The 24774-nt window shown below is 44.6% G+C and overlaps 1 protein-coding gene across 1 annotated transcript; it reads left to right on the top strand.

The window, feature by feature from the left end:
- The first annotated feature begins 559 nt into the window (after positions 1-559).
- MINAR1 (membrane integral NOTCH2 associated receptor 1) lies at positions 560-14371 on the top strand. The gene is made up of 3 exons (XM_040257436.1): positions 560-2911; positions 4842-5096; positions 10098-14371. Exons 1-3 carry the CDS (start codon positions 611-613, stop codon positions 10293-10295), a joined length of 2754 nt encoding a protein of 917 aa, XP_040113370.1. The 5' UTR covers positions 560-610; the 3' UTR covers positions 10296-14371.
- Positions 14372-24774: the final 10403 nt, after the last annotated feature.

Below are 24774 nucleotides of genomic sequence, written 5' to 3'. Positions count from 1 at the left end.
GACTGAGCGACTGAACTGAACTGAACTGAATATTCAGATAGTTAAGATGTTTTATTTTTCATTATTATAATTACCATTGTAATGAGCATCTTTTTTATGATTGTAACTATTTAAAAGAATATTTTATTAGAGCATAGTTGATTTGCAATGTTGTGTTTCAGGTGTACAGCAAAGTGAATCAGTTGCACATGTACACAGTGAACATTTTTATGCAAAATCAAAGTCATCCTTAATTTCTTTAGGTAGATTTCCTTTAGTCATTCATAATGTATTTAGGTAGTTCCCCAGAAAGTTGAAAGCCTTTGCCCAGCATCTAAGTGCTAATCAATAGGTTAAGACGAAAATCTAGATTTCCCAGTTTCCAGGTCCAGTGTTCCTTGGAAGGGAACTACAATGTGGTATTTTATAAATATTTTTAAAGCATTTACAACATTTCCAAGCATTAAAAAGTCTTTCCTTGCATTTCTTTATGTGGTTCAAGGCCAGCTTGACTTAAAACTCCACTGATGTTTCTAATCCTCTTTTCCCCTCCCTACTATTTTTCCATATTATCAGTCCCGCAGAACTGACTCGAAGTTTCCCGTGTCGCCAGCCTGTGAAATTCTAAGCCATGGAGACCAACCAGGAAACATCCCTCTTCTTGGTGAAGATCTTGGAGGAATTAGACAGCAAGCAAAATACCGTCTCCTACCAGGACCTCTGCAAATCCCTATGCGCCCGCTTCGATCTGTCCCAGCTCGCGAAACTGAGAAGCGTGCTCTTCTATACGGCCTGTCTTGACCCCAACTTCCCAGCCACGTTATTCAAAGACAAGATGAAATGCGCTGTAAACAACCAGCAGTCCAAGAAAATCATGGTGGCTGCGGACATTGTGACCATATTCAACCTGATCCAGATGAATGGGGGTGCCGCCAAGGAGAAGCTGCCTGGAGGCCGGCAGAAGATGCGCAAGAAAGATGCCTCTTTTGACTTGTGCCGCTCGGACACGGAGATCTGCAGCGCGGCAGAGTGTGAGCCCCTCAACTGTGAGCTGAGTGACCGGCCTTTCAGCCGGGGCTACCCCACCCGCCAGTCATCCAAGTGCAGAAAGGTGGACTGCAAGGACTGTCCACAGTTCATTCCTGCCTCTGAACCCGACTTTCTCCTGGGGGTCAGCAAAGACGTGAAAAACCGGGCAGCTTCCCTGGACAGGCTGCAGGCTCTGGCCCCATACTCGGTGGCCAGCCCTCAGCCCTGCGAGATGCAGAGAACCTACTTCCCCATGAACCTCGAGAGTGAGTCCATGTCTGATCAGGACTCCCTGCCTCTCCCCCAGGGCATCAAGCAGACCTTCATCTCCAACGATGAGCCCTTCGTGGTCCAGTCCTGTGTCCAGAAAAGGAACATCTTCAAAGAGGACTTTCACAACCTGATGGCTGTGTCCCCCGGGTTGGCCAGCCCATCCAACAAGGCCGAGGGCGAGCACAGGAAATCCCAGGGCCGCAAGGAGTCCCACAAGACGCCCTTCCCCCATCACAGCTTTGAGATGCCCTACAGCAGCCAGTACCTGAACCCTGAGTACTCCCCGGTTCCTGACAAGAGGCGGGCAAAGCACGAGAGCTTAGATGACCTTCAAGCCTCCACGTATTTTGGACCCACTCCAGTGATGGGGACCCAGGAGGCCCGGCGCTGTCCTGGCAAATCAGGCAAGCAGACCCCCTGGCCGGCCAAAAGCTGGAGCCTCAACACTGAAGAAGTTCCTGACTTTGAACGGTCCTTTTTCAACAGAAACCCCTCCGAGGAGAAGCTCCGTTATCCAAATTCCAGCAGTCAGACACCCAACTTCCCAACCCCGGACAGATGCCCTGCTTACCTGACACCACAGGATCAACAGCCCATCCTCCCAGTCGGCTACTCAGCAAAGCCCAATGGGCTCAAATCTAAAGAGATCCCATCTCCTGTGGACCTGGAGAAGCATGAACCAGTCAAAAAGTTTAAAGACAAGAGCATCAGCTGCACCAGTGGGCAGCTGAGCTCAGACACCAGCAGCGTGGGCACCCAGACTGACCTGCACGTGCTAGAGCCCAAAAAAGGCAAGGACCTGTGCACTCCTGGGCAGGGAAAGTACAGTGACCGGCATGCCGTGAAGCATTCCGACGATGACTCGGAGGTGGTCAGTGATGACATCAGCGACATCTTCCGGTTTCTTGATGACATGAGCATCAGCGGCTCGACGGGGGTCATGCAGTCATCCTGCTACAACAGCACGGGGTCCCTATCTCAGCTTCACAAGTCAGACTGTGACAGTTCGCCAGAGCACCACCTCACCAGAATCGCCAACGGGCTCCCCGGCGGCCAAGGGGAGAAGGGCAGCCGGCCAGAAAACAGCCACCACTCAGAAGAGGAGCTGAAGACCAGCGTGTGCAAGCTGGTGCTCAGGATCGGGGAGATTGAACGGAAGCTCGAGTCACTGTCGGGTGTGCGTGAGGAGATCTCCCAGGTCCTGGGCAAGCTCAATAAACTAGACCAGAAGATACAGCAGCCCGAGAAGGTGAGCGTGCAGATTGACCTCAATTCTCTGACCAGTGAGGCTCCATCTGACGAGAGCGCCTCTCCCCGGATGTTCCATGCCCACAAGGGTGCCCATGGGCCCAAGCTGGAGAACACAGCTGACTGGTGCTGCTCAGATGCCAGTGGGAGCAACAGTGAAAGCCTTCGTGTCCAGGCCTTAAAAAAAAGCCTCTTCACCAGGCCATCTTCCAGGTCCCTGACAGAGGAGAACAGTGCCACAGAATCCAAGATTGCCAGCATCTCCAACTCACCCAGGGACTGGCGCACCATCACTTACTCCAACCGCATGGGCATAAGCGAGGAGGAGATCAAAGAGCGAGGTCCTGGAGACAGTAAAGACTGGCATCGGAAGTCTAAAGAGGTAATGCCCACTTAAGGTCATGTAACTGGGTGACAGCTTTGTTGTTTTTGGCATTGTTTAGTTGCTCAGTAGTGTCTGATTCTGTTTGGCTCCATGGAGTGTAGCCTGCCAGGCTCTTCTGTCCATAGGATTCTCCAGACAAGAATACTGGAGGGGGTTGCCATTCCTTTCTCCAGGGAATCTTCCCAGCTCAGGGATTGAACCTGGGTCTCCGGCATTGCAGGTAGATTCTTTACCTCTATGCCACCAGGGAAGCCCCAACACTGGAAAAGATTGAAGACAAAAAGAGAATGGGGTGGCAGACGATGAGATGGTTGGCTAGCCCCCAGAATTAAGGCCTCTTAATTCAAAAGCCTCTGAAAGCTTCCCAGGGCCTTCTTGCTGATCTCTGATTTCCCTCCTTTAGTCATCTTTGTGCAGAGTAGATACCAGCTTTTATTTTTAAACTGTCTTAGGTATACATATGAACTGTTGGATTAGAACACAAGCAGCTCCTTGGTAGAAGCAGTGGGGGCAAGTGGGCAGTGGGTAACTTTCTAGGTGAGAAAAGCTTGCTTGCGTTATGTGCTCAGTTGTGTCCAACTCTTTGCAACCCTCTGGACTGCAGCCTACCAGGCTCCTCTGTCATGGGATTCTCCAGGCAAGAATATTGGACTGGGTACCTATTCCCTTCTCCAGGGAATCTTCCCAACCCAGGGATTGAACCCATATCTCTTACATCTCCTGCATTGGCAGGCAGGTTCTTTGCCACTGGCACCACCTGGAAAACCCCATAGTGTTTGTATCCATCCCTTTTATAAAGCTTGGAGTGCCTTCTCCTTAGTGGTGTGACTTTGCCAAATGTGGCTTTGAAAAGTGATCAGGATAGTCCTCTTCCCTTGAGGAACTCACAGTCCAGTAGAGGAGACAGACAGATGGACAGGCCATCATAGTTCAGTGGGACAGTGCTGGCTATGAGCTCCATACACAGTCTGAAGGGGTCTCATAGGTGGGCACTGACCTGGTCTTGGTGGGTCAAGGAGTGCTTCCTGGAGGAAGTGACATGTGTGCGGAGATCTGAGGGCCTGAAGTTAGAAGGTATCAGAAGACCTGGGTTATAACAGGGTTCATGGAGAGCAGAGCCCCAGGTTCATAACTAGGGACTGAGAGCATCAGTGATGCCAGCGGTGTCAGGCAGGTTCCTGCCTCCAGAGTGCAGTCCACACTGTTCTCCATCTTGAAGGCTGAGCAGATGTTCCTAAAAACCAGTGGAGGCTCTCACCATGTCCTTTCCGACTTGGCTTCTCCCACCCAAAGAAGCAGGGTATCATCCGTGGTTTCAGCCAGTTCCTTGGAGAAAATACCCATATCTTTTACTCCTTAGGACCAGGTGGAAATTGGTAATAAAAAGAGGGGGCAGGGACTTCCCTGGTGGTCCACTGGTTAAGACTGTGCTTCCAATGCAAGTGGCATGGGTTTGATCCCTGGTTGGGGAGCTAAGATTTTGTCATACCACATAGTGTGGCAGAAATAGGAAAGAAAGAGGGGGCGGTACTATGCAGTGGTTAAGCAAGGCTTTTCTGAAGCCAGATGCTAAATTTAAATTCCAGCTCCCTGCCATTAGCAGCTGTGCTCCCTGGAGTAAATTACTGAGACTTTCTGGTCTCCTTTTCCTTACCAGAATAATGTGTGTTAATAGTAGTAGCCATGGCGTGAAGATTAGATAAAATTGTCTCTTTCTGGCACAGAAATATTGGGTCATATGAGTAGTATTAATGTCGTAAGCTTTTCCTAGTAAATGTCCCCCAGTACAGGCAATCCTTCTTTTTGCTCATGAATAACTGCATGTTGCTACCTAGGCAGCACCTAGTGATGAAAAGCTGAGGTCTGCCCAGTGTGACATCTGACCACATCTGTGTGGCCTCCTGGACTTCTCTGTGCCCCTCTGCAGGCAGACAGGCAGTACGACATCCCCCCGCAGCACCGCCTGCCCAAGCAGCCCAAGGACGGCTTCCTGGTGGAGCAGGTGTTCAGCCCTCACCCCTACCCTGCCTCTCTCAAGGCCCACATGAAGAGCAACCCTCTGTACACAGACATGCGGCTCACGGAGCTGGCAGAGGTGAAGCGGGGCCAGCCTTCCTGGACCATTGAGGAGTATGCACGCAATTCGGGTGACAAGGGCAAGCTGACAGCCCTGGACCTGCAGGTGAGCCTCTCTGCCCAGGGTGGGGTGAGGTAGGGGAAGCCTGGCCACACCCCGGTGGATGCAGAAATGGATGAAGGATGCCCTAGGCACTCACTCCCTCCCCTTCAGCTCCCGTGGTCCCCACCATGGGACACTGAACCTGAATACATCATAAGGCAGAGATGTGTAACCAGGGGATTGCTATGTTGCTTATTGGCTTGTAAACATTTAGCAACAGGAATGCTTCATTCGTGGATTGACCTTGGCCATCAATTTGCTAACGTTGCGTTTAAGACTCCGTACCAAGAGCAGATTCTCATGCTTGCTCCTAAGACTTGAGCCCAACTGGTTAATGGAACACAAGCCTGATTTCTCCTTCCACATGTAGCCCGTGGGATAAGCATGTTTGTGGGAGCCAAGCTATGGATTATGTTTCCGTACGGAGCAGCCCCAGGTAAGCACCACCCCTGGAAACTCTGTGAATGCAGTTGTGGCTAGAGGGTGTGTTTGCTGTTCAACCACAGGCAGGGCTGGGTTTTGGCCACACTTGCATCTTGGTAGTTCCATCCATGCTGCGTCTATCTGTGTGTCTGCATCATCTTGGGAGCAGGGAAGCACCTTGCCTTCACCTGCAGGTTAGATCTGTGGGCGGCGAGGTCATTGTCTTATTGCTGCCAGTCATGTACTTCCAGGTCCCTGAATGCCCCCACCACTTAAAGGGCAGCTGGGGAGATGCTGGTGGGGGCTGGTATGGCAAGGTATCCCTTGACATTGCCTCGCTCTGAAGCCAAGAGTCTGCAGGATGGGCAGTAAGGTGGTGAGAAAAGGAATGTGTTTTCCCACAGTGCAGGTTCTCATCCAGGGTTCCTTTGCTGTGCAGCCTGGAACATTCACCTGTTTGAGCTGTTGTCCCCTCACCTGTTAACTGTCCATGATAATCTCTAACTTATGGTGTTGTTGTGAGACATGAGAAGAATGTATTTAAAGTACCTGGCATTAATCAGGGACTGAAAAGGTATTTAGGCTGATGAAAGGATGCTGAAATCAATCAACTCTGTATGGTGTTTTTTAAAAAGTTTATTTATTTTGGGCTGTGCTGGGTCCTTGTTGCTGCACAAGCTTTTCTTCAGTTGTGGTGAGCGGGGGCTACTCTCTGGCTGCGGTATGCAGGCTTCTCATTGTGGTGGCTTTTCTTGTTATGGAGCCTGAAGTCTAGGGTATGTGGGCTTCAGTAGTTGAGATGCGTGGGCTTTAGAGCACAGGCTTAATAGTTGGGGCACACAGGCTCGATTGCTCTGCACATATGGGATCTTCCCGAACCAGGGATTGAACCGACATCTCCTGCATTATCAGGTGGATTCTTTGTCACTGAGACACTATGGAAGCCCCTGTGTGGTGCTTTTTTACCACAGTCTCTCATGCAACGTGCAGTGGCCTGCAGGCAGGAGTGATGACATTCATCTCAAGCAGGTAAATGAGGAAATTGAGGCCCAAGAAACTCAAGCATTTGCTGCAGGTCCAACAAGTCTGAATTCCTGTCAGACTCTCCAGCAATAAGACTTCTGTTCTTTCATCTTATGTTGCCTCATCACCATTTCATTTTTCTGGTGATGAGAGTATAGTGGGGCTTTGTGTCACTAAAGTGACCACAATGACATTTGTTTATATTGGTCCCTGACTGACAGCAGTTATGGGGAGGAGCATCTCTGGCCAAATCCTAAGAGTCAGGTGGGTGGTGCTATCAGGATGACCCTGGAGATATCATGGCCCCTGTCCCCTCCTGCACCTTATGTCCACATACCTGCTGCTTATCACTTGACCCTTCAGGCCACATCCTCTCCTGTCACCACCCTGCTGGCAAGCAGGCTGTATAGGATTCTTTTCTCCTGGAGGTGGTCCTAACAGTTTGCCGTGGGTACCACACTGTGCTCTGTGAGTATCAGGATGCTGCGAATCAGGGAAGACCTGGAGGTATGAATGACTCACCTGGAGGAATAATCAGTGTCTCACCAGTATCATGGGGTGACCTTGACATGGTCAGTTAACTGAATGAATCATAGATTGAGAAACATCTTTTTAACGTCCGGAAGGCTGAGTCTGAGAGAAGTGCTCTTACAGATATATGTGATTTTGAAGTGCCAATATTTATAAGCACTAATGGTGAAATTATAAAAAGTTGAAGATCTTTAGAGAGCCTCAGGTGACATCACTTTCAAAAGTAGAGGATAATATATCTAGTCTCACAAAATGTAAGACAGCAAGAAGTTTCATAGCCTTTTGAGGGTGTTTGCAGCAAAGTAGAATAGGTATCGGGAACTTGGTAAAAGCAGAAAGGCACCACCCTCCTTGTTTCCATCACTTTGCAGAGACCCAGGTACTGTCTTAGGGCAGCCTCAGCATCTGGACCATCTTCTTGCTGTCTCTTGGCTTCGAGATATAAATTCACCAGCAATGGCACCTTGAGGATACAGCAAAGATACTGTTTCCATTTCCAGTGTTCAGCAGGTGTAATTGTCAATCAAAGATGCTCCCTGGGTCCCATGAAAACTTGGCATCACCTCTCTGCTACTGGGTGTCATGAGAGCTTGCAGTTATTGAAAAAACTAATTACAAATAGTTTATTTCACTGACTGAATCGCAGTACATAAAGCAAATCTACTCAGGAAAGGGCTTCCCGGTTAGTTCAATGATGAAGAATCTGCCTGCCAATGCAGGAGACATGGGTTCGATCCCTGGGTTGGGAAGATCCTATGAAAGAGGAAATGGCAACCTACTCCAGTATTCTTGCCTGGGAAATCCCATGGGTAGAGGAGCCTGGCGGGCTACAGTCCGTGGGGTCAGAAAAGAATGGGACATGACTTAGTGACTAAACAACAGCTGAATAGACTAGAACAAAGGTGGGCAAACTCCCCTCTAAAGGGCCAGAGAGAAACTACCTTAAGATCCAGCAGTCCTTACAGTCTCCGTCATCACAACTGCTCAGTTCAGTTCAGTCTCTCAGTCGTGTCCGACTCTTTGCAACCCCATGGACTGCAGCACCCTAGGCTTCAGCTGCTCAGCTCTGCCCATAATAGTCTTGAGCAGCCATGGACAATTTGTGTTAAATAAATGACTGGACATGGTTGTGTTTTGATAAACATTCTTTTTAGATGCTGAGATTTGAATTTCCTATGATTTTCACATATCCCTGACTGTTGTTTTTCTTTTCTTTTTTTTTTTCAGTGATTAAAAAAGTGTGAGGTCCATTCTTAATTTGTACGCTGTACAGAGGCAGGTGTTGGACTGAATTTAGCTCCTGGGCTGGCGTCTGCTGGCCCCAGAACTAGAAGGCCATTAGCAGCAGGAGAGCAATAGAGATGCCAGAGGGGTTCACGGCGTATGGACTGTCAGCATCCCATCAGGAAGCAGCTGGCGGACTCATGGAAGGATGGGAATGGGAGGAGGGGACTGTTGGCATCAGTGTAGGTGGGGTTTAAAGCCCAGCAAGCACCCAGGGACCAGCATGAATGAGAGGCTGATGCTGCCCTTGGATCCAAAGGCCCAAAGATGGGAGCTATTTCTGAAACCCACCAGGACACACAGCTGTGAAAGCAGGTGCCAGATAGAAATGTAGTCCATCAGAGAGGGAGCCTGAGGACTGGTGCTCCACCAACTGAACTCACCAGTGTGTGTGTTAGTCACTCAGTTGTGTCCGACTCTTTGTGGCCCCATGGACTGTAGCCCGCCAGGCTCCTCTGTCCATGGGATTCTCCAGGCAAGAATACTGGAGTGGGTAGCCATTCCCTTCTCTGGGGATCTTCCCAGCCTAGGGATTGAACCCATGTCTCCTGCATTTCAGGCAGATTCTTTACCATCTGAGCCACCAGGGAACCTACCAGAGATGTGTCCATATGGACCAAGATCTGGGTTGGGGGGTGGGGGGCAGAGCAAGGTGGAGAAGAACAGAGAACTGCTCTGTAAGGACAGGTGGAGAATGACTAACATGGGTGAGAAAATCATCAATATTCCAATAACCTGGAAGCACTGAGGTTTTTTGTTTTTTGTTTTTTAAGTTTTGGAAGCATTTGCTTTGTAATTCTCTGTGTGTGTGTGTACATAATTTGTAACACACCCATCTTTATCAGCATTGACCAATCTGAGAACATCTTCAAAATGGATATTTTGCTTGTGTTTCAGAGATTTAGGAGACCTCAACTTGGAATCACAATGTGTTGCCACTTTTATGTGCCACTCACATTATTAAATGCTTGCTATAAAATAAGAACACTGCTTTTCTTTATGAAAATAGATTATAGCCATCCACGGAGAACAGGATTCATGGGCAACACAGGTTAAATACGATATTTCTCTCGCAGACAATCGTTAATCTCAGGGAGACCAGGAGACAGAATGTCAGGGAGGGGCCTCCCACTGAGGATGCCACACCTGGCCTGGGGGTGGTCTGCCGCCAGTCTGTAGACCTGGCCTTTGAGCAGTGGCCTGACCTGCTTAGACAGATGTTTGAGATGGAAATATTTTATGTTTTGTTTGAGCTGCTTCTGTGGGAGGTGCCTTTGATTTTTCAGTAGAGGCTTTTTCTGAAGAACTGGAAAGTGAATCAGAGTAATAGAACAGCCTTGCTTCAAACAGCTCTGTTCTTAGGGACTGTAAGTGGAGAATATCTGTCAGTGACCCCCCCCCGCCTCCCCGACAGTGAGGCCAGCCTGTTCTTGTCTGTGCACTCTTGAAGTGTAGACTCTCACTTTTCTCGGCCCTGTTTTGCTTGTCCCCAGAAAACCTCTGGGTTTTCCTGTGTCGAGACCATCATGACCTTTGTAGTAAGAGAGGGCAGGTGCAATCTGGGGTGTGCAGGACCCCGAGTCCTTGGTGGTCCATCTCAAGAGGGGCTGGTGGGCAGCTTGGACACTGCTGCCAGCTGCAGACAGCTTCAAGGTGCTTCAAGTACCAGTTGAGATGCTTCAAGGGTGATGAACCTGTTTACAAATATTCACCATCTCTCTAACATCTTCTCTTCACTTTTAGACTCAAGAATCTTTAAATCCAAACAACTTAGAGTATTGGATGGAAGACATTTATACTCCGGGCTACGACTCATTGCTAAAACGGAAAGAAGCCGAATTCAGACGAGCCAAGGTCTGCAAGATAGCAGCTCTGATTGCTGCGGCTGCGTGCACAGTCATTCTGGTGATCGTCGTGCCCATCTGCACGATGAAATCATGAGCTGTTGGAGGCGATGTTGCCAATGGCTCGTGACCTCTGACATCTTTCTCTGTAGTCTAAAATCACGTGGCAGGTCAGGCACCACTTGTTGAAACAGAAATCATGGAGGCTTTTCTGCAAATGCTGATGACGGTCTTCAGAAAATATTCATTCTAGATAGATGTCTACCTACCTACTAGCTTTGACTTAATGACATGGATGAATTTTAAGAAGTGCAATATCTTTTCCTACCGGAAGAATGTAATGGATGACCAGTAGATACAAACTGAATTCCAGGCAAAAAAAAAAAAAAAAAGAGGAAGATTAATTGGTTGGATTCTTTCCATTCATGGTGGAGAATATGCTATAGAGGAGATGGTTAATACATACTTCTTTAAAGGAAAGCTAAGAGAGAGCAAGATGAGAAAGAAAAGCCTGGGTTCTCTCTTCCTTCATGTTCCTAGACCATTGCAGGTGAAGTAACAGGGTATGTTTCCATAGGGGGTTACTGTTTACTTCTCTGCTGACTGTAATCAAGGGCTACTGACTTTTCACACTTGCCCTTCTGTCATCATGATGCTCTTTGTCACAGATCTTCATGGAAACATTCCGGACCTTCTTCCTGGTGCCCAGGATAGGAAGGTACTGGACTGCCAAGTCAGCCATGGCATGAAGTGACCTCTTTGCTTAATAGGCCAAGGTCTTCAGGCTAGGAGACCTTTCAGTGGCCACCCCAAGCCATGGGAGGGCTGCTTGCTAATGATGTCTGCTCAACATCTGAAAGTCAAGGTATCCCAAAGGACCTCCCATTCTTGCCTTGGTGTGTGGGTCATCTCTTCCATCTTCTATCTCCTGGTAGTACGGATCCTCCACCTTTTACTATGAGTTGATTTTGGAACTTGTCCTTGTGCCTTGAAGAGTAGAGACAATGGCAGAACTTTGACCTTCTAACTATAAACCGTGGTTGCTGTGCACCAATAATACCAGCCATTTCCAATGGCTTTAAAAAGATTTTGAAAGCTTGTTGATAATATGATAAAGGCTCTGAGGTGTTCTCAACTACTCCAGCACCTACTCCATAGTTTCAAATATTTGTCAGCAGTGCAAAAAAATAATGATCTATTTAACCATTTATCTATCTATCTATCTATCTATCTATCTATCTATATGTCTATCTAAATACCTGATTTTGGTTTATTGTCTTCTCTGTTAATTAACTTGAGAGCAAGATTTCTCCCGTGTAAGGAAGCCATTGTCATTCATGAGAATTTGATCTCAGTTCCCACCTGTTGAATGGTGCTTTGACATAAGTGGACAGAAAGAATCCTTTTCAGCGTCAGATCCTAATGTCTTGTTATAGGTTAAAGAAAAACAATGGACAAAAACTAGCTACCTTAATTCTTCCAAGAACAAAGTGGAATATAAATAAATGTTGGTAGTAAGAATCCTGTCACTCCAGTGAAAGAAAAGTGAAATTGTTAGTCACTCAGCTATATCCAACTCTGGGATCCCATGGACTCTAGCCTGCCAGGCTCCTCTGTCCATGGAATTCTCCAGGCAAGAATACTGCAGTGGGTGGCCATTCCTTCTCCAGGGGATCTTCCTGACCCAGGGATTGAACCCAGGTCTCCCGCATTGCAGGCAGATTCTTTACTGTCTGAGCCTCCAGGGAAGCCCAATGATAGAATAAATTCCTAAAAGGGAGTTTGGGAAGCATCTCAGATTTTAAAGCAATAGGAATTCAGCATCCATCCTAAAATCTTCCAAATACTGCTTAGCTTGCTGTGTCTAATTCTCTTGTTCCCCCAAAGGGGAGTCAGAACATTTTTTGTTGTTAATAAATATAGGATGGATGCTCTCATCTGTAGTAAACCTTCGTTTTTAGAGGTCTTCATGTTCTCTATTTATAGTCTCATGTTTATGTATAGATTTTCAGCTAGGTGATGAAATTTAAGCCTTAGTACGGAAACCTGAGGATTTATAATTGAAAATGAAAAATATATTAATATATATTGCTGTCTATTGTCAGAATTTAGTCTTTTGGTGCTGTTTTGGGTTGGGCACATTAAATAAGGTTGTTTCTTTCAGCCCCAAGGGGATTCTAGATTAATACCCTCTGGAGTTGTGGGTTCCCAAGTCTCCTCCCAACCTATACCACTCTAGAAAATACCCTAGCCCTGACACTCTCCCCTTTATCACAGGTTAAGCCACAAGAGCAGCAGAGGTAGGTAGGTTGCCAACCTCTTGCCCTGTGATTTGCAGAGAAGTCGAGATGCAGTCACCCAGGCTAAGAAAAATTTGTCAAATCCCATTCGGACTTCTTCATTTGCCAGGTAGGATCATGCTGGATTGACCAAACCACTATGGCCACTGCCCTTGGGTGAGTTTCTTCTTAAAGGGCCCTCTTTGGGCCATGTGCCTAGCTCCCTGGGGAGGGTGTGAGTATAAGCACCCGCCCAATGCATAAAAGTGAAGAATTTTCTCCTACACTTTTCATATCTGGGGAGGTAGTTAAAGAAATTTAGTCTTGCTCTAAGTCCAGCGTAGCTTTAAAATTCAGCTCCACTCATTGCTGCATCATGGAAACATCCAGACCTGGTCACCCGCCCTGGGAGACCACACAGCGATGACCCCCAGGCAAGGGATTTCCTCTGGAAAGCGACTGTCCTTAGCTTGGTAGCTCTGAGTCTGGTGTCAAGTTATGCACTTTTGCCATGGCATGAAGCCTGATGGATGCTTGGAGTCTTGGGGTCTAGAGAATGTGAAGTTCATAGTTGGCTTCTTTCTCTCCATTGATCCCAAGCTTGTTACACTTTCTTTCCCTGGACCTCTAGACTCACTCCAGCTCCTCCATCCCTCTGTTTGCGGAAAGGGTCAAGACCAGAGTCTGGATGGGAATGAAGCATCTACCCATTCCTCTAAAATTTGCCTCTCATCTCCTGCTGCTGTAAGCTCCCTGTGGGCGACCTAGAGTCAGGCCTGACTTCTGTAGTAGGCAACAGCCTCTACCACCATATATGGCATATTCTGATGAAGTACCATTTCTTGTGCCTAAACTGAAGATCATTATATTATAAAAATTCACTTCGGTTCTCTTGCACTTTAAAAAAAATGAACCATCGGATGTTATCAAGGGATTATTTTAAAATTAGATCTCTTTATCCAAATAAAGTCATAATCATCACATCCTCTTTTTCAGTCTGAATTTGCTCTGAACACAGCCTTGCAGAGAAGCAAAGTGTATTTCCCAGCTCACAGTTTTCAGATATTTTATGCCAATACCTTCTTTAAGTGGAAAATACAGTAAAGCAAATCATACTTGTATCACCCATTACTAGCTGATCATAAATTGTTAGTATTTTAGGGCATGCAGCTATGTGGTTTGTATCTGCAAGGCTGGCTTAATAGATGTGCTGAAAGTCACTGTTTGGAACCTGCATAAGCTCTGATACCCTTATTAGATTCAAGGCAGTGCTGTCTTTGTTTATAGTTTATCAGTTTAAGAGCACGGCACCTCCTTTTTCTTAACAAAAAAAGCTCTGCCGAGAATACACAATTCTGTTAAGTGGTATAAAAATGTGTGAACGTTGAAATCCAACCTGTTTCATATTATAACCAGCCTGCAAGAAGATTGTGCTCAATTGTGTGAATACCAAATCAGAGTATAGGGTATATTGTACCTTGGAAATTTGTATTTAAAGGCAACAATGTTAATAATAGTTGGTACAACAGGGGAAAAGGGTATTCCATATTTATTAACAAGGAGAAATGCAACAAACTTCCTTATTTATGCCTTATGAATAAAGGGGTGTGAAATATTAGGTGAAGTTTTATGTGCTCGACTCTGAACTTTAGAGTCTAAAGGAGTGGGGTCCTCGAAGGCAGGGACTGTCTTTTCTATGTTTGTTCTGTAAAGCTCTCAGCGCACTCTTGGTGCTTGATCAATGTTATATAATACCAATAACTAAGCACATTTTTAGATCTTTTTTCAAATGGCTTGTGTAAAATTTGGTTAACGTATAATGGTTGGTTTGAAGCTATCATGTAAAATCTGCCTCTCCAAATATAATCGAGAATAAACTGGAAATGATGAAGTAGCATGCTGTGAGGTTTTGTTATATGCATGAATTAGAAGCAGTTCGTTTCATGCACAAATCATACGTGACTGGTTGAATGCTTTTTCACAAATGGAACACATGCATGTAATTAGCATCCTGATTGAAAAAAAACAAAACAGGACATACAAGCACCCCAAAACCTCCCTCAAGCCCCCTTCCAGTAAAAATCTCACAAAGAAGAATGACTATCCTGACTTTTTAAAATTAATTTTTATTGGCAATATAGTTGCTTTACAATGTTGTGTTAGTTTCTGCTGTACAGCAAAGTGACTCAGCTATACATATGTGTGCATGCATGCTAAGCTGATTCAGTCGTGTCAGACTCCTTGTGACGTGAAGAATACTGGAGTGGGTTGCATGCCCTCCTCCCAGGGCGTCTTCCCAACCCAGGGATTGAACCCATGTCTCTTATATATCCTGCATTGGCAGGTGGTTCTTTACCACTAGTGCCACCTGGGAAGCCCATATATATGCACATATCCCCTCTTATTTGCATTTCCTTTCCATTTAGGTCATCACAGAGCATTGAGTAGAGTTCCCTGTGCTATACAGTAGATTCTCATTGGTTATCTATTTTATACCTAACATCAGTAGTGTGTGTGTGTCAATCCCAGTATCCCAATTCCTCCCACTACCCCTGTTCCCCTTAATATTCATATATTTGTTCTCTATGTCTGTGTCTCTATTTCTGCTCTGCAAATAAGGTCATCTATACTATTTACTTGATGGACGTGAGTCTGAGTGAACTCCAGGAGTTGGTGATGGACAGGGAGGCCTGGCGTGCTGCGATTCATGGGGTCGCAAAGAGTCGGACACGACTGAGCTACTGAACTGAACTGATACTATTTACCAGGTAGCTCAATGGTAAAGAGTATGCCTGCCAGTGCAAGAGATATGGGTTCAATCCCTGAGTGTGAAGATCCTTGGAGGTGGAAATGGCCATCCACTCCAGTATTCTTGCCTGGGAAATCCAATGGACAGAGAAACCAGGTAGGCTACAGTCCATGGGGTTGGAAAGAGTTGGATATAACTGAGCACTCATGTGTGCGCACGTGCGCATGCACACACACGCACATACCCTTTTTCCAGGGCATATATTAGTTTGTCCTGTTTTCAAGCTTTGTGTGAATGCATTCATGCAGTATATACTCTTGTGTCACTCAACATAATATTGTAAAAAAAAATCCACACTGTGGTGCGTGTTTATAGTTTTCTCCTTCTCATTGCACTAACCGATTGCAAACATAGCACAACTTATGTATTCATTCTGGACTTCCCAGGTGGCTCTAGTAATAAAGAACACACCTATCATTGCAGAACACTTAAGAGATGCAGGTTCAGTCCCTGGGGTCGAGAAGACTCACTAGAGGTGAGCATGGCAACCCACTGCAGTATTCTTGTCTGGAGAATCCCATAGATGGAGAAGCTTTGCAGGCTGTAGTCCGTTGAGTCACAAAGAGTTGGACACAACTGAAGCGACTTAGTTCTCATTATGTTCATTTATTCATTCTACTGTTAATGGACATTTGGGTAGCTTCCAGTTTGCAGCTATGAATATGTTTGTATGTGTCTTTTGGTGAGTGCTCTTGTTCAGTCACCAAGTCATGTCCAACTCTTAAAGACCCCATGAAGGGCAGCACGCCAGGCTTCCCTGTCCATCACCAACTCCTGGAGTTTACTCAAACACATGTCCGTTGAGTCGGTGATGCCATCCAACCAACTCATCCTCTGTCACCCCCTTCTCCTCTTGCCTTCAATCTTTCCCAGCATCAGGGTCTTTTCAAATGAGTCAGTTCTTTGCATCAGGTGGCCAAAATGTTGGAGTTTCAGCTTCAGCATCAGTCCTTCCAATGAACATTCAGGACTGATTTCCTTTAGGATGAACTGGTTGGATCTCCTTGCAGTCCAAAGGACTCTCAAGAATCTTCTCCAACACCACAGTTCAAAAGCATCAATTCTTCATCACTCAGTTTTCTTTGTAGTCCAACTTGCACATCCATACATGACTACTGGAAAAACCATAGCCTTGACTAGATGGACCTTTGTTGACAAAGTAATGTCTCTGCTTTTTAATATGCTATCTAGGTTGGTCATAACTTTCCTTCCAAGGATTAAGCGTCTTTTAATTTCATGGCTGCAATCACCATCTTCAATGATTTTGGAGCCCAGAAAAATAAAGTCAGCCACTGTTTCCACTGTTTGCCCATCTATTTGCCAAGAAGTGATGGGACCAGATACCATGATCTTCGTTTTCTGAATGTTGAGCTTTAAGCCAACTTCCTCACTCTCCTCTTTCACTTTCATCAAGAGGCTCTTTAGTTCTTCTTCACTTTCTGCCATAAGGGTGGTGTCATCTGCATATCTGAGGTTATTGATATTTCTCCTGGCAATCTTGATTCCAGCTTGTGCTTCATCCAGCCCAGCATTTCTCATGATGTACTCTGCATATAAGTTAAATAAGCAGAGTGACAATATACAGGCTTGATGTACTCCTTTCCTGATTTGGAACCAGTCTGTTGTTCCGTGTCCTTTTCTAACTGTTGCTTCCTGATCTACATACAGACGTCTCAAGAAGCAGGTCAGGTGGTCTGGTATACCAAGGAGTAAAATTGCTGAATCATAAGATGTTCTTATGCTCTGCCAAACACTGCAAGACACTGCCAAAAAGTTTCCAACACAGTTCTACCAACCTACAGCCCCATCACCAGTACATGTATGGGATTTCCAGTTGCTCTACATCCTACTAAAAATGGATATTTTCCGTCTCTCATTTGAGCCGTTCTGTTCAGTGTGTAGTGGTATCACATTGTGTATTTAGTTTGTGTTTTTATGGTCACTAATAAGACTTGCTATCTTTTTGTGTGTTTATTGACCATTTGGATTTCATATTTTGGAGTGCCTGTCCATATTTTTTCCAGTTTTTGCTCTACTTTTGTCTTTTTTCTTACTAATTTGTAGACCTTCTCTGCAAATTCTGGAAATGAGTCATTTGTCATATATACATCACAAATATGATTTTCCATTCTGTGAGCTGCATTTTCTACTCTCTTAATAGTGTCTTTTTGATCAATAGAAGTTCTATATTTTAATATAGAAATGTATCATTTTCTTCTGTTATGACTTGCAATTTGAGTCCTATTTGAGAAATCTTTACAGACTCCAATGCCATGAACATGATGTATTCTTTCTTTAAGAAACTTTATTGTTTTATATTTCATGATCATATCTGTACTCCTTTTTAAAAAATTTTTATTTTATATTGGAGTATAGTTGTTTAACAATAATTTGATAGTTTCAGGTATAGAGCAAAGTGATTCAGTTATACATATACGTGTATCTATTGTTTTTCAAATTCTTTTCCCATTTAGGTTTTACAGAATATTAAGCAGAATTCCCTGTGCTATGCAATAGGTGTTTGTTGGTTATTTATTTTAAATATAGCAGTGTGTACATGTTCATCCCAAACTCCCTAACTATCCCTTCCTTGTGATAACCATGAGTTTGTTCTCTAAGCCTATGAGTCTGTTTCTGTTTTGTAAAATAAGTTCATTGCAATATCATACAATATTTCTCTTTCTCTCTCTCACTTAATTCACTCAGTATGACAATCTTTAGGTCCATCCATGGTGCTGCAAATGGTATTATTAATAATGTATTCCCTTTGGAATTGATATTCATACCTGATATGAGGTCGAGAGTAATAAGTTTTTTCCTCCCCGTTTGTTTATCCATTGATTCATGCCACTTATTAGAAAGATCGTCTTTCCCTTTTGACATTAGTTCATTGAAAGCGTATATGGTTTTCTGGACCTTCTATTCTGCTTCATTCATCTAGTCATCTGTTCTTGTGTAACAACATCAACATCATTTTTTTCATCCTGGAGACATTAGGCATTCCTGGCCATGAAGTAAATGAATAATAGCTTACTTGGGCAGAAGTCTGAGCTTGCAAAATCATATAATATCATTGAGAATGGTGAAGAGATAATTCACCTAGCTTCTTTCATCTCCTTCTGCCACTCACAAAGTCACTACGTTCCCTGCTTGAGTCATTAAAGAAAACTGATTAAACATGGGTCACAGCACATTGGAAAAAGCAATTAATATCTTGACACCTAAACACCAAAAGAAGTCTCTGATGAAATCTTGGAGAATATTAGAGTAATTATACCATACTGGGTATAAGAAAGCTTTTTTTAGTTTTACAATAAAATATGAATTCAGATCCACAAATCCAAAGTTTGCATATAGACAGACTGGACCTGGATTGAATTTTGCTAAGTGTTCTAAAAAAGTGAATTAAGAAAATAATAGAAGTAATCTTGTAGGGGGAAATGTTTACCCTCCCTAAGAGGACAAATCAATTGTAATATGCTGTTGTAAGTCTTTTTAATCTGACATTCATTTAGAGTCCTCCCTGGCAAGTACTAGCAAAAGTCAATACTTAGTTAACTTACTTTACACTATCAAATATATCTTTTTAAAAAGCAGGCACTACTCTTTTTTTGTCTTTTTAAAATGTTTTAAACTAATTAATTAATTTTAATCGGAGGCTAATTAAAATATTGTGGTGGCTTTTGCCATACATCAACACAAATCAGCCACGGGTGCACACGTGTGCCCCCATCCTGAACCCCCCTCGTACCTCCCTCTCTGCTCCATCCCTTTGGGTTGTCCCAGAGCACCGGCTTTGAGAGCCCTGTAAAAAGCAGACACTACTTTTGGTGACTGCTGTTGTTGTTCATTCGCCAAGTCACCAGTATCTGAAAGCCTTAGAACTCAGGTTTTGCAACAGGGTCCCACTGGCTTTCTCCATCATGAGCCTGAATTACTGAGATCTTGCTCTACCTGGAATTAGTTTTATGTCTTCACTAGTTTTTTTAATGAAAAGAAGGGAGAGAAGGTACACATAACTTCACATAGAAGTGACAATAAAGGGAGCCTTCCCTGGTGGTCCAGTGGTTAAGGATCTACATTCCAGTGCAGGGGGACATGGGTTCACTCCCTGGCCTGGGAACAAAGATACCACATGCCACAGGGCAACTAATCCTGCCTGCCTCAACTACTAAGCCTGGACACCCCCACAAAGATCCAGTGCAGCCAAAATAAAATTAAGAAAAGAAGTGATAGTATGTTATGTGAAAAATTACCAGTATCTGAAGGCAGAAAAACATTGGAGTTTCTGGCTGGAACCAACCACTGTGTTTCAACCCATGCAAACACAGTTGCTTTGCTGTCTCAAAATTGACTTCAGCTTGTCGCAGTCTTTGAAATTCCTGAAAGATTCATTAAATCCTGGACACAAAATTATTGTTAGAAATCAGCAGTGCAAGTGTAGTTAATTACAATACAATTTCCTTTCATTTGTCAAGGAAAGCACTTAATAAATTATTCCTAATAAGTTACTGAGTGGTTATCCTGCTAATAGAAGAACTGTGGATGGTATTTTCATGCTGGTTACTCACAGTCATGTTCTACATTTTAATGATTTTTGTATAATTTCAGAAGTCCCAAAGAGGGAGCCTTTCCTAGTTCACTTTCTCTGGGACCAATGCTGTTTGATCTGGGATGTCTCAGCCAGTCTAAATTAGCATTTTGTTGCTTTATTATTAAAGTTCAGTTTTCTCATTAGCAATGTATATGTGACCTATATACCTCTTTCTTATTCAATCTTTTTTCTACCCTTCGGTTTATTCATTTATTTCTTTAGTCAACTGATATGTATTAAGAAACTTGCATGTCTAAGATAGTGGCTTTCCTGGTGGCTCAGCTATAGAGAATCTGCCTGCAATTGAGGAGATGTAGGAGACACAGGTTTGATCCTTGGGTTGGGAAGATCCCCTGGAGGAGGGCATGGCAAACCACTCTAGTATTCTTGCCTGGGAAATCCCATGGACAGAGAAACCTGGCAGGCTACCGTCTGTGGGGTCAAAAAGAGCTGGACAGAACTGAAGCAGCTTAGCACACGTAGCACAGCACATGGTTCCAAGAAGCAACAGTATTTTGTACATATTATTTTCATGCTTAATAAGTAATTGTTGAGTCAATGAGTGAACACATGAGTGCATGAAAGTTTTAGATCTGATGTCATAGAACTTCCATTCTAATGAATATGTAGATAGCAATCAAGTGAGCAAATAAAATAATTTCCAACAGCTATAGGCGTAATGAAGAAAGCTTTTTCAACTCAAAGAGGAACAGAGGTGCTGCTTGAGTTAGAGTAGCCAGAGAAGGGTTCCTGAGGATGTGGTGAGTGGAGAACTGAGGATGAACATTTCTGATAGAGGGAACATGCAGTGCAGAGGAAAGCCAGGGTGGCTTGAACTTGGTGAAATAGACTAGGGAATTCTGTCCAAGTGGAGATCAGTGAAATAGGCAGAGGCTAGATTGTGGAGGGATTATTGGCCACAGTAAGGACTTTTGGTTTTATTGTCGGTATAATGGGGAGCGTGGAAAGGTTGCAAGCAAGGAGATGACCTAATCCATAATCTGACTGATATAATTTTATTTTGTTTAATTAGAGGATAATTAGTTTACAATATTGTGATGGTTTCTGCCATATATCAGCATGAATCAGCCACTGGTATACGTAGGTCCCCTCCTTCTTGGACCTCCCTCCCTCCTCCCACCCCATCCCACCCCTCTAGGTTGTCACAGAGCACTGGCTTCGGGCTCCCTGCATCATACATCAAATTCCCATTGGCTATCTATTTCACAAATAGCAATGTGTATTCTAAAGGAAACCAACCCCAAATATTCACTGGAAGGACTGATGCTGAAGCTCCGATACTTCAGCCATCTGATGCAAACAGCTGACACATTGGAAAAGACCCTGAAGATGGGAAAGGTTGAAGGCAGAAAGAGAAGAAGGCAATAGGAGAGATGGTTGGATGGCATCAACGATTCAATGGACATGAGTTTGAACAAACTCCAGGAGACAGTGAAGGACAGGGAGGCCTGGCGTGCTGCTGTTCATGGGGTCTCAAAGAGTCAGACACGGTTTAGCGACTGAACAACAACAGCAATGTATATTCTGATTGATATTTTTTAAGAGCTCACTTTGGCTGCAAGGTAAAGACTGGACCACAGAGAAGCAAGGCTGGAAACAAGGAGACTGGTCAGGAGATGCTGTTGCTCTCGGGTGAGGAAGTGGAGGTGGAAAGGACTGAGCTTGTGTCTGTAGATGCAGCTGACCAGACTTGCTGATAAGGGGATGAGAGAATGACATGAGTGGGTCCTGGACGACAGCTGCATTTTCGGCTCCTGGAGCAGGGTAAGTGATAGTGCTATTGAACTGATTGGAGAAGACTTTAGGAAGAACAGTTTGGGGGTAGGGGATGGTACCTAAGGCTCTGTGTGGGGTATATTCCATTTGAGATTTTCTCCATCTGGTCCCTACAGGGTGAAATTTAACACTTGAGATTCAATGGCTTGATACCTGCTTACCTCTTCCTCCATTTTCTTTTTTTTTTTTAATAAGATTTTTTGATGTGGACCATTGTTAAAGTCTTTATTGAATTTGTTACAATAGTGCTTCTGTTTTTTTCTTTCTTTATGTTTTGGTATTTGTGCCACGAGTTATGTGGTATCTTAGCTTCTCAACCAGGGATCAAGCTGACAGTCCCTGCATTGGGTGGCAAAGTCTTAACCACTGGTCCACTAGAGAATTTCCTTGAGAACTGTGTTTTATATAAGATTAAGGGCTTCAAGATCTAAACTCTTGGAAGTCACTGTCTACACCCATCACTTATCTCAGTCCATTAGTAGAACTTGTCATTGTTGTTTAGTCACTAAGTCACGTCTGACTCTGTGCGACCCCATGGATTGTAGCCCACCAGGCTCCTCTATCCATGGGATTTCCCAGGTAAGAATACTGGAGTGGGTTGCCATTTTCTCCTCCAGGGATCTTTCGGACCCAGGGATCAAATTTGTCTCTCATGTCTCTGCATTAATCGGCAGGTGGATTCACTAAATGACCTGGAAAGCTAGAGCTTGCCATTATGCAGACATAATTATTTAATACTAGAATGAAATCTCCAAAACACTGTAGTTTCAGCACCCAGAACAGTCAGTGCTAAGCCCAGAGGACTTCAGTGAATATTTCTGGAAAGAATGAATGGATGATTTCTTCACATTTGCATTAAAAATGAAAAATCATACAAATTGCCTTTTTTAAAAAAAGAAAGGAACCTACTATGAAAAGGATGTTATTATTGTGGGGTTGGAATGCTCAGTGAACTTACAAAATCCTGAGGCTAGACTTCCGTAAATTAGCTGGAACATCCTCTATTTGTAAAAGAAATGAGCATAAGATAAGATTTTAAAAAATGATACATGTAGTAATTATAATGGTCCTTTCCATAAACACAGCATGACAAAATCTACAAACAGTTTCACTCTGTTGTTAACATAGTTTTCTCTGTATTCCAAGGCTGAGATTTTAGTTTCAAGAAAGTGTCTTGTGTTAGGCTCTCAGGAAACAGACGAGGGGACAGAGATTTATTTGCAGGGTTGACTGGGAAGTGCCTGTAGGGTCAGCAGCCTGGAGGAGGGGGAACTGATCAGGAGGAGAAGGTGGGCCACAGGTCGGCTGCAGCAGAGGCCAGTCAAAGGGGACTCTGAAGGTGGTGTCCTACCTTGACACAAGGGGCTGGTCTTCAGCAACGGGCTGCCTCTGCTGGAATGGAGTTCAGAGACTTTGCCTTTGGGAGGCTTCCCGGGTGACTCAGTGGTAAAGAATACTCCTGCCAGTGCAGGAGACTCAGGAGGCATGGGTTCGATCCCTGGGTCAGGAAAATCCCCTGGAGGAGGGTGTGGCTACCCACTCCAGTATTCTTACCTGGAGAATCCCATGGACAGAGTAGCCTGGTGGGCTGCAGTCCACAGGGTCTCACTGAGCACGCATGCACGCCTCTGGGGAAATAGTTTGTCTTTGGCAGAGAAGCCTTTCATCACTTGAAAGTGACTCCCAGAGAGCAGCTCACCTGGGAGCCTCAGTCACTGATGCTCTAGCACCCAGAGGGGAGGCTGCAATTTCCCTGCTGGAGCCAGGATCTAGGGCACCCGCCGCTGACTGTGTCAGCCTCACCTGCGAATCTGAGATACACACAACCTGAGATGCCACCTCAGGCCGACTCTGGATTATAACAAGCCTGTTCAAATGATGCTGGTACACGTGTCATCTGGAAAACCATTCAGCTGGAGAGGCAGCCAAGGGCTTTGGTCCCTTTAGAGGACACGAAGTTCCACTCGCTTCTCATTCTGTATGATGCCACTTGAAAGCTGATGACTTTCCTTTCAGGGGACCTGAATGTGACACTAGCTTGGCTCTCAAGGGCCTAAACCACTTGGGGTCAGTTTGTAATGGAAATTAAAACAGAAAAAAAGGAATTGATTTTCCTGGTGTTGCACAGTTTTCAAAGACAGAAAGAAAGCAAGAAAATCAAAGGAGGAGATATGAATGTATGTATGTGTAGGAAATGAATTTCCTGAGGTGTAGATGAGCAAAGAATAAATCATTGGGAAAGAAATAAGAAGCAGAGACATCACCTTGCTGACAAAGTTCCATATAATCAAAGCTATGGTTTTTCCAGTAGTCATGTACGGATGTGAGAGTTGGACCATAAAGAAGACTGAGCCCCAAAGAATTGATGCTTTTGAACTGTGGTGCTAGAGAAGACTCATGAGAGTCCCTTGGACAGCAAGGAGATAGAACCAGTCAATCCTAAAGGAAATCAAGCCTGAATATTCACTGGAAGGACTGATGCTGCAGCAGAAGCTCCAATACTTTGGACACCTGATGGCGAAGAGCTGAGTTATTGGAAAAGACCCTGATGCTGGGAAAGATTGAAGGCAGGAGGAGAAAAGGACAACAGAGAATAAGATGGTTGGATGGCATCACCGACTTGATGGACATGAGTTTGAGCAAACTCTGGGAGTTGGTGATGGACAGGGAAGCCTGGTATGCTGCAGTCCATAGGGTTGCAAAGAGGTGGACCTGACTTAGCAACTGAACAATAATAGATAGAATGCTGTCTTGATTTTTGGTGCAATGCACCTTCTCTTTCAGTTCAATTCAGTTGCTCAGTCATGTCCAACTCTTTGCGACCCCATGGACTGCAGCACGCCAGCCCTCCCTGTCCATCACCAACTACCAGAGCTTACTCAAACTCATGTCCCTCAAGTTGGTGATGCCAGCTAACCATCTCATCGTAACTCCTTGCTTTCGTGCACCACTTGCAAGTTTTAACACTCATATTAAGTGAAGAAAGCTGAGAGCAAAAATAGTGTCTAGCATGCTACTTTTTATATAAAATCAAAGGTGCAAAAATGAGTATGTCAGTGTATTGTTATATGTATACATAACACATCTTTAAGAGGGT

This window comes from Oryx dammah, unplaced genomic scaffold, assembly GCF_014754425.2.
Source record: "Oryx dammah isolate SB20612 unplaced genomic scaffold, SCBI_Odam_1.1 HiC_scaffold_16, whole genome shotgun sequence".
Lineage (NCBI taxonomy): Eukaryota > Metazoa > Chordata > Mammalia > Artiodactyla > Bovidae > Oryx > Oryx dammah.
This window is presented reverse-complemented; position numbering and strand designations above follow the sequence as displayed.

Coding starts and splice junctions, on each gene's coding strand:
- MINAR1 (XM_040257436.1), top strand. CDS start 611: ATGGAGACCAACCAGGAAACATCCCTCTTCTTGGTGAAGATCTTGGAG. Junction 2,912..4,841: donor GGCATCGGAAGTCTAAAGAG/GTAATGCCCACT, acceptor GCCCCTCTGCAG/GCAGACAGGCAGTACGACAT. Junction 5,097..10,097: donor TGACAGCCCTGGACCTGCAG/GTGAGCCTCTCT, acceptor CTTCACTTTTAG/ACTCAAGAATCTTTAAATCC.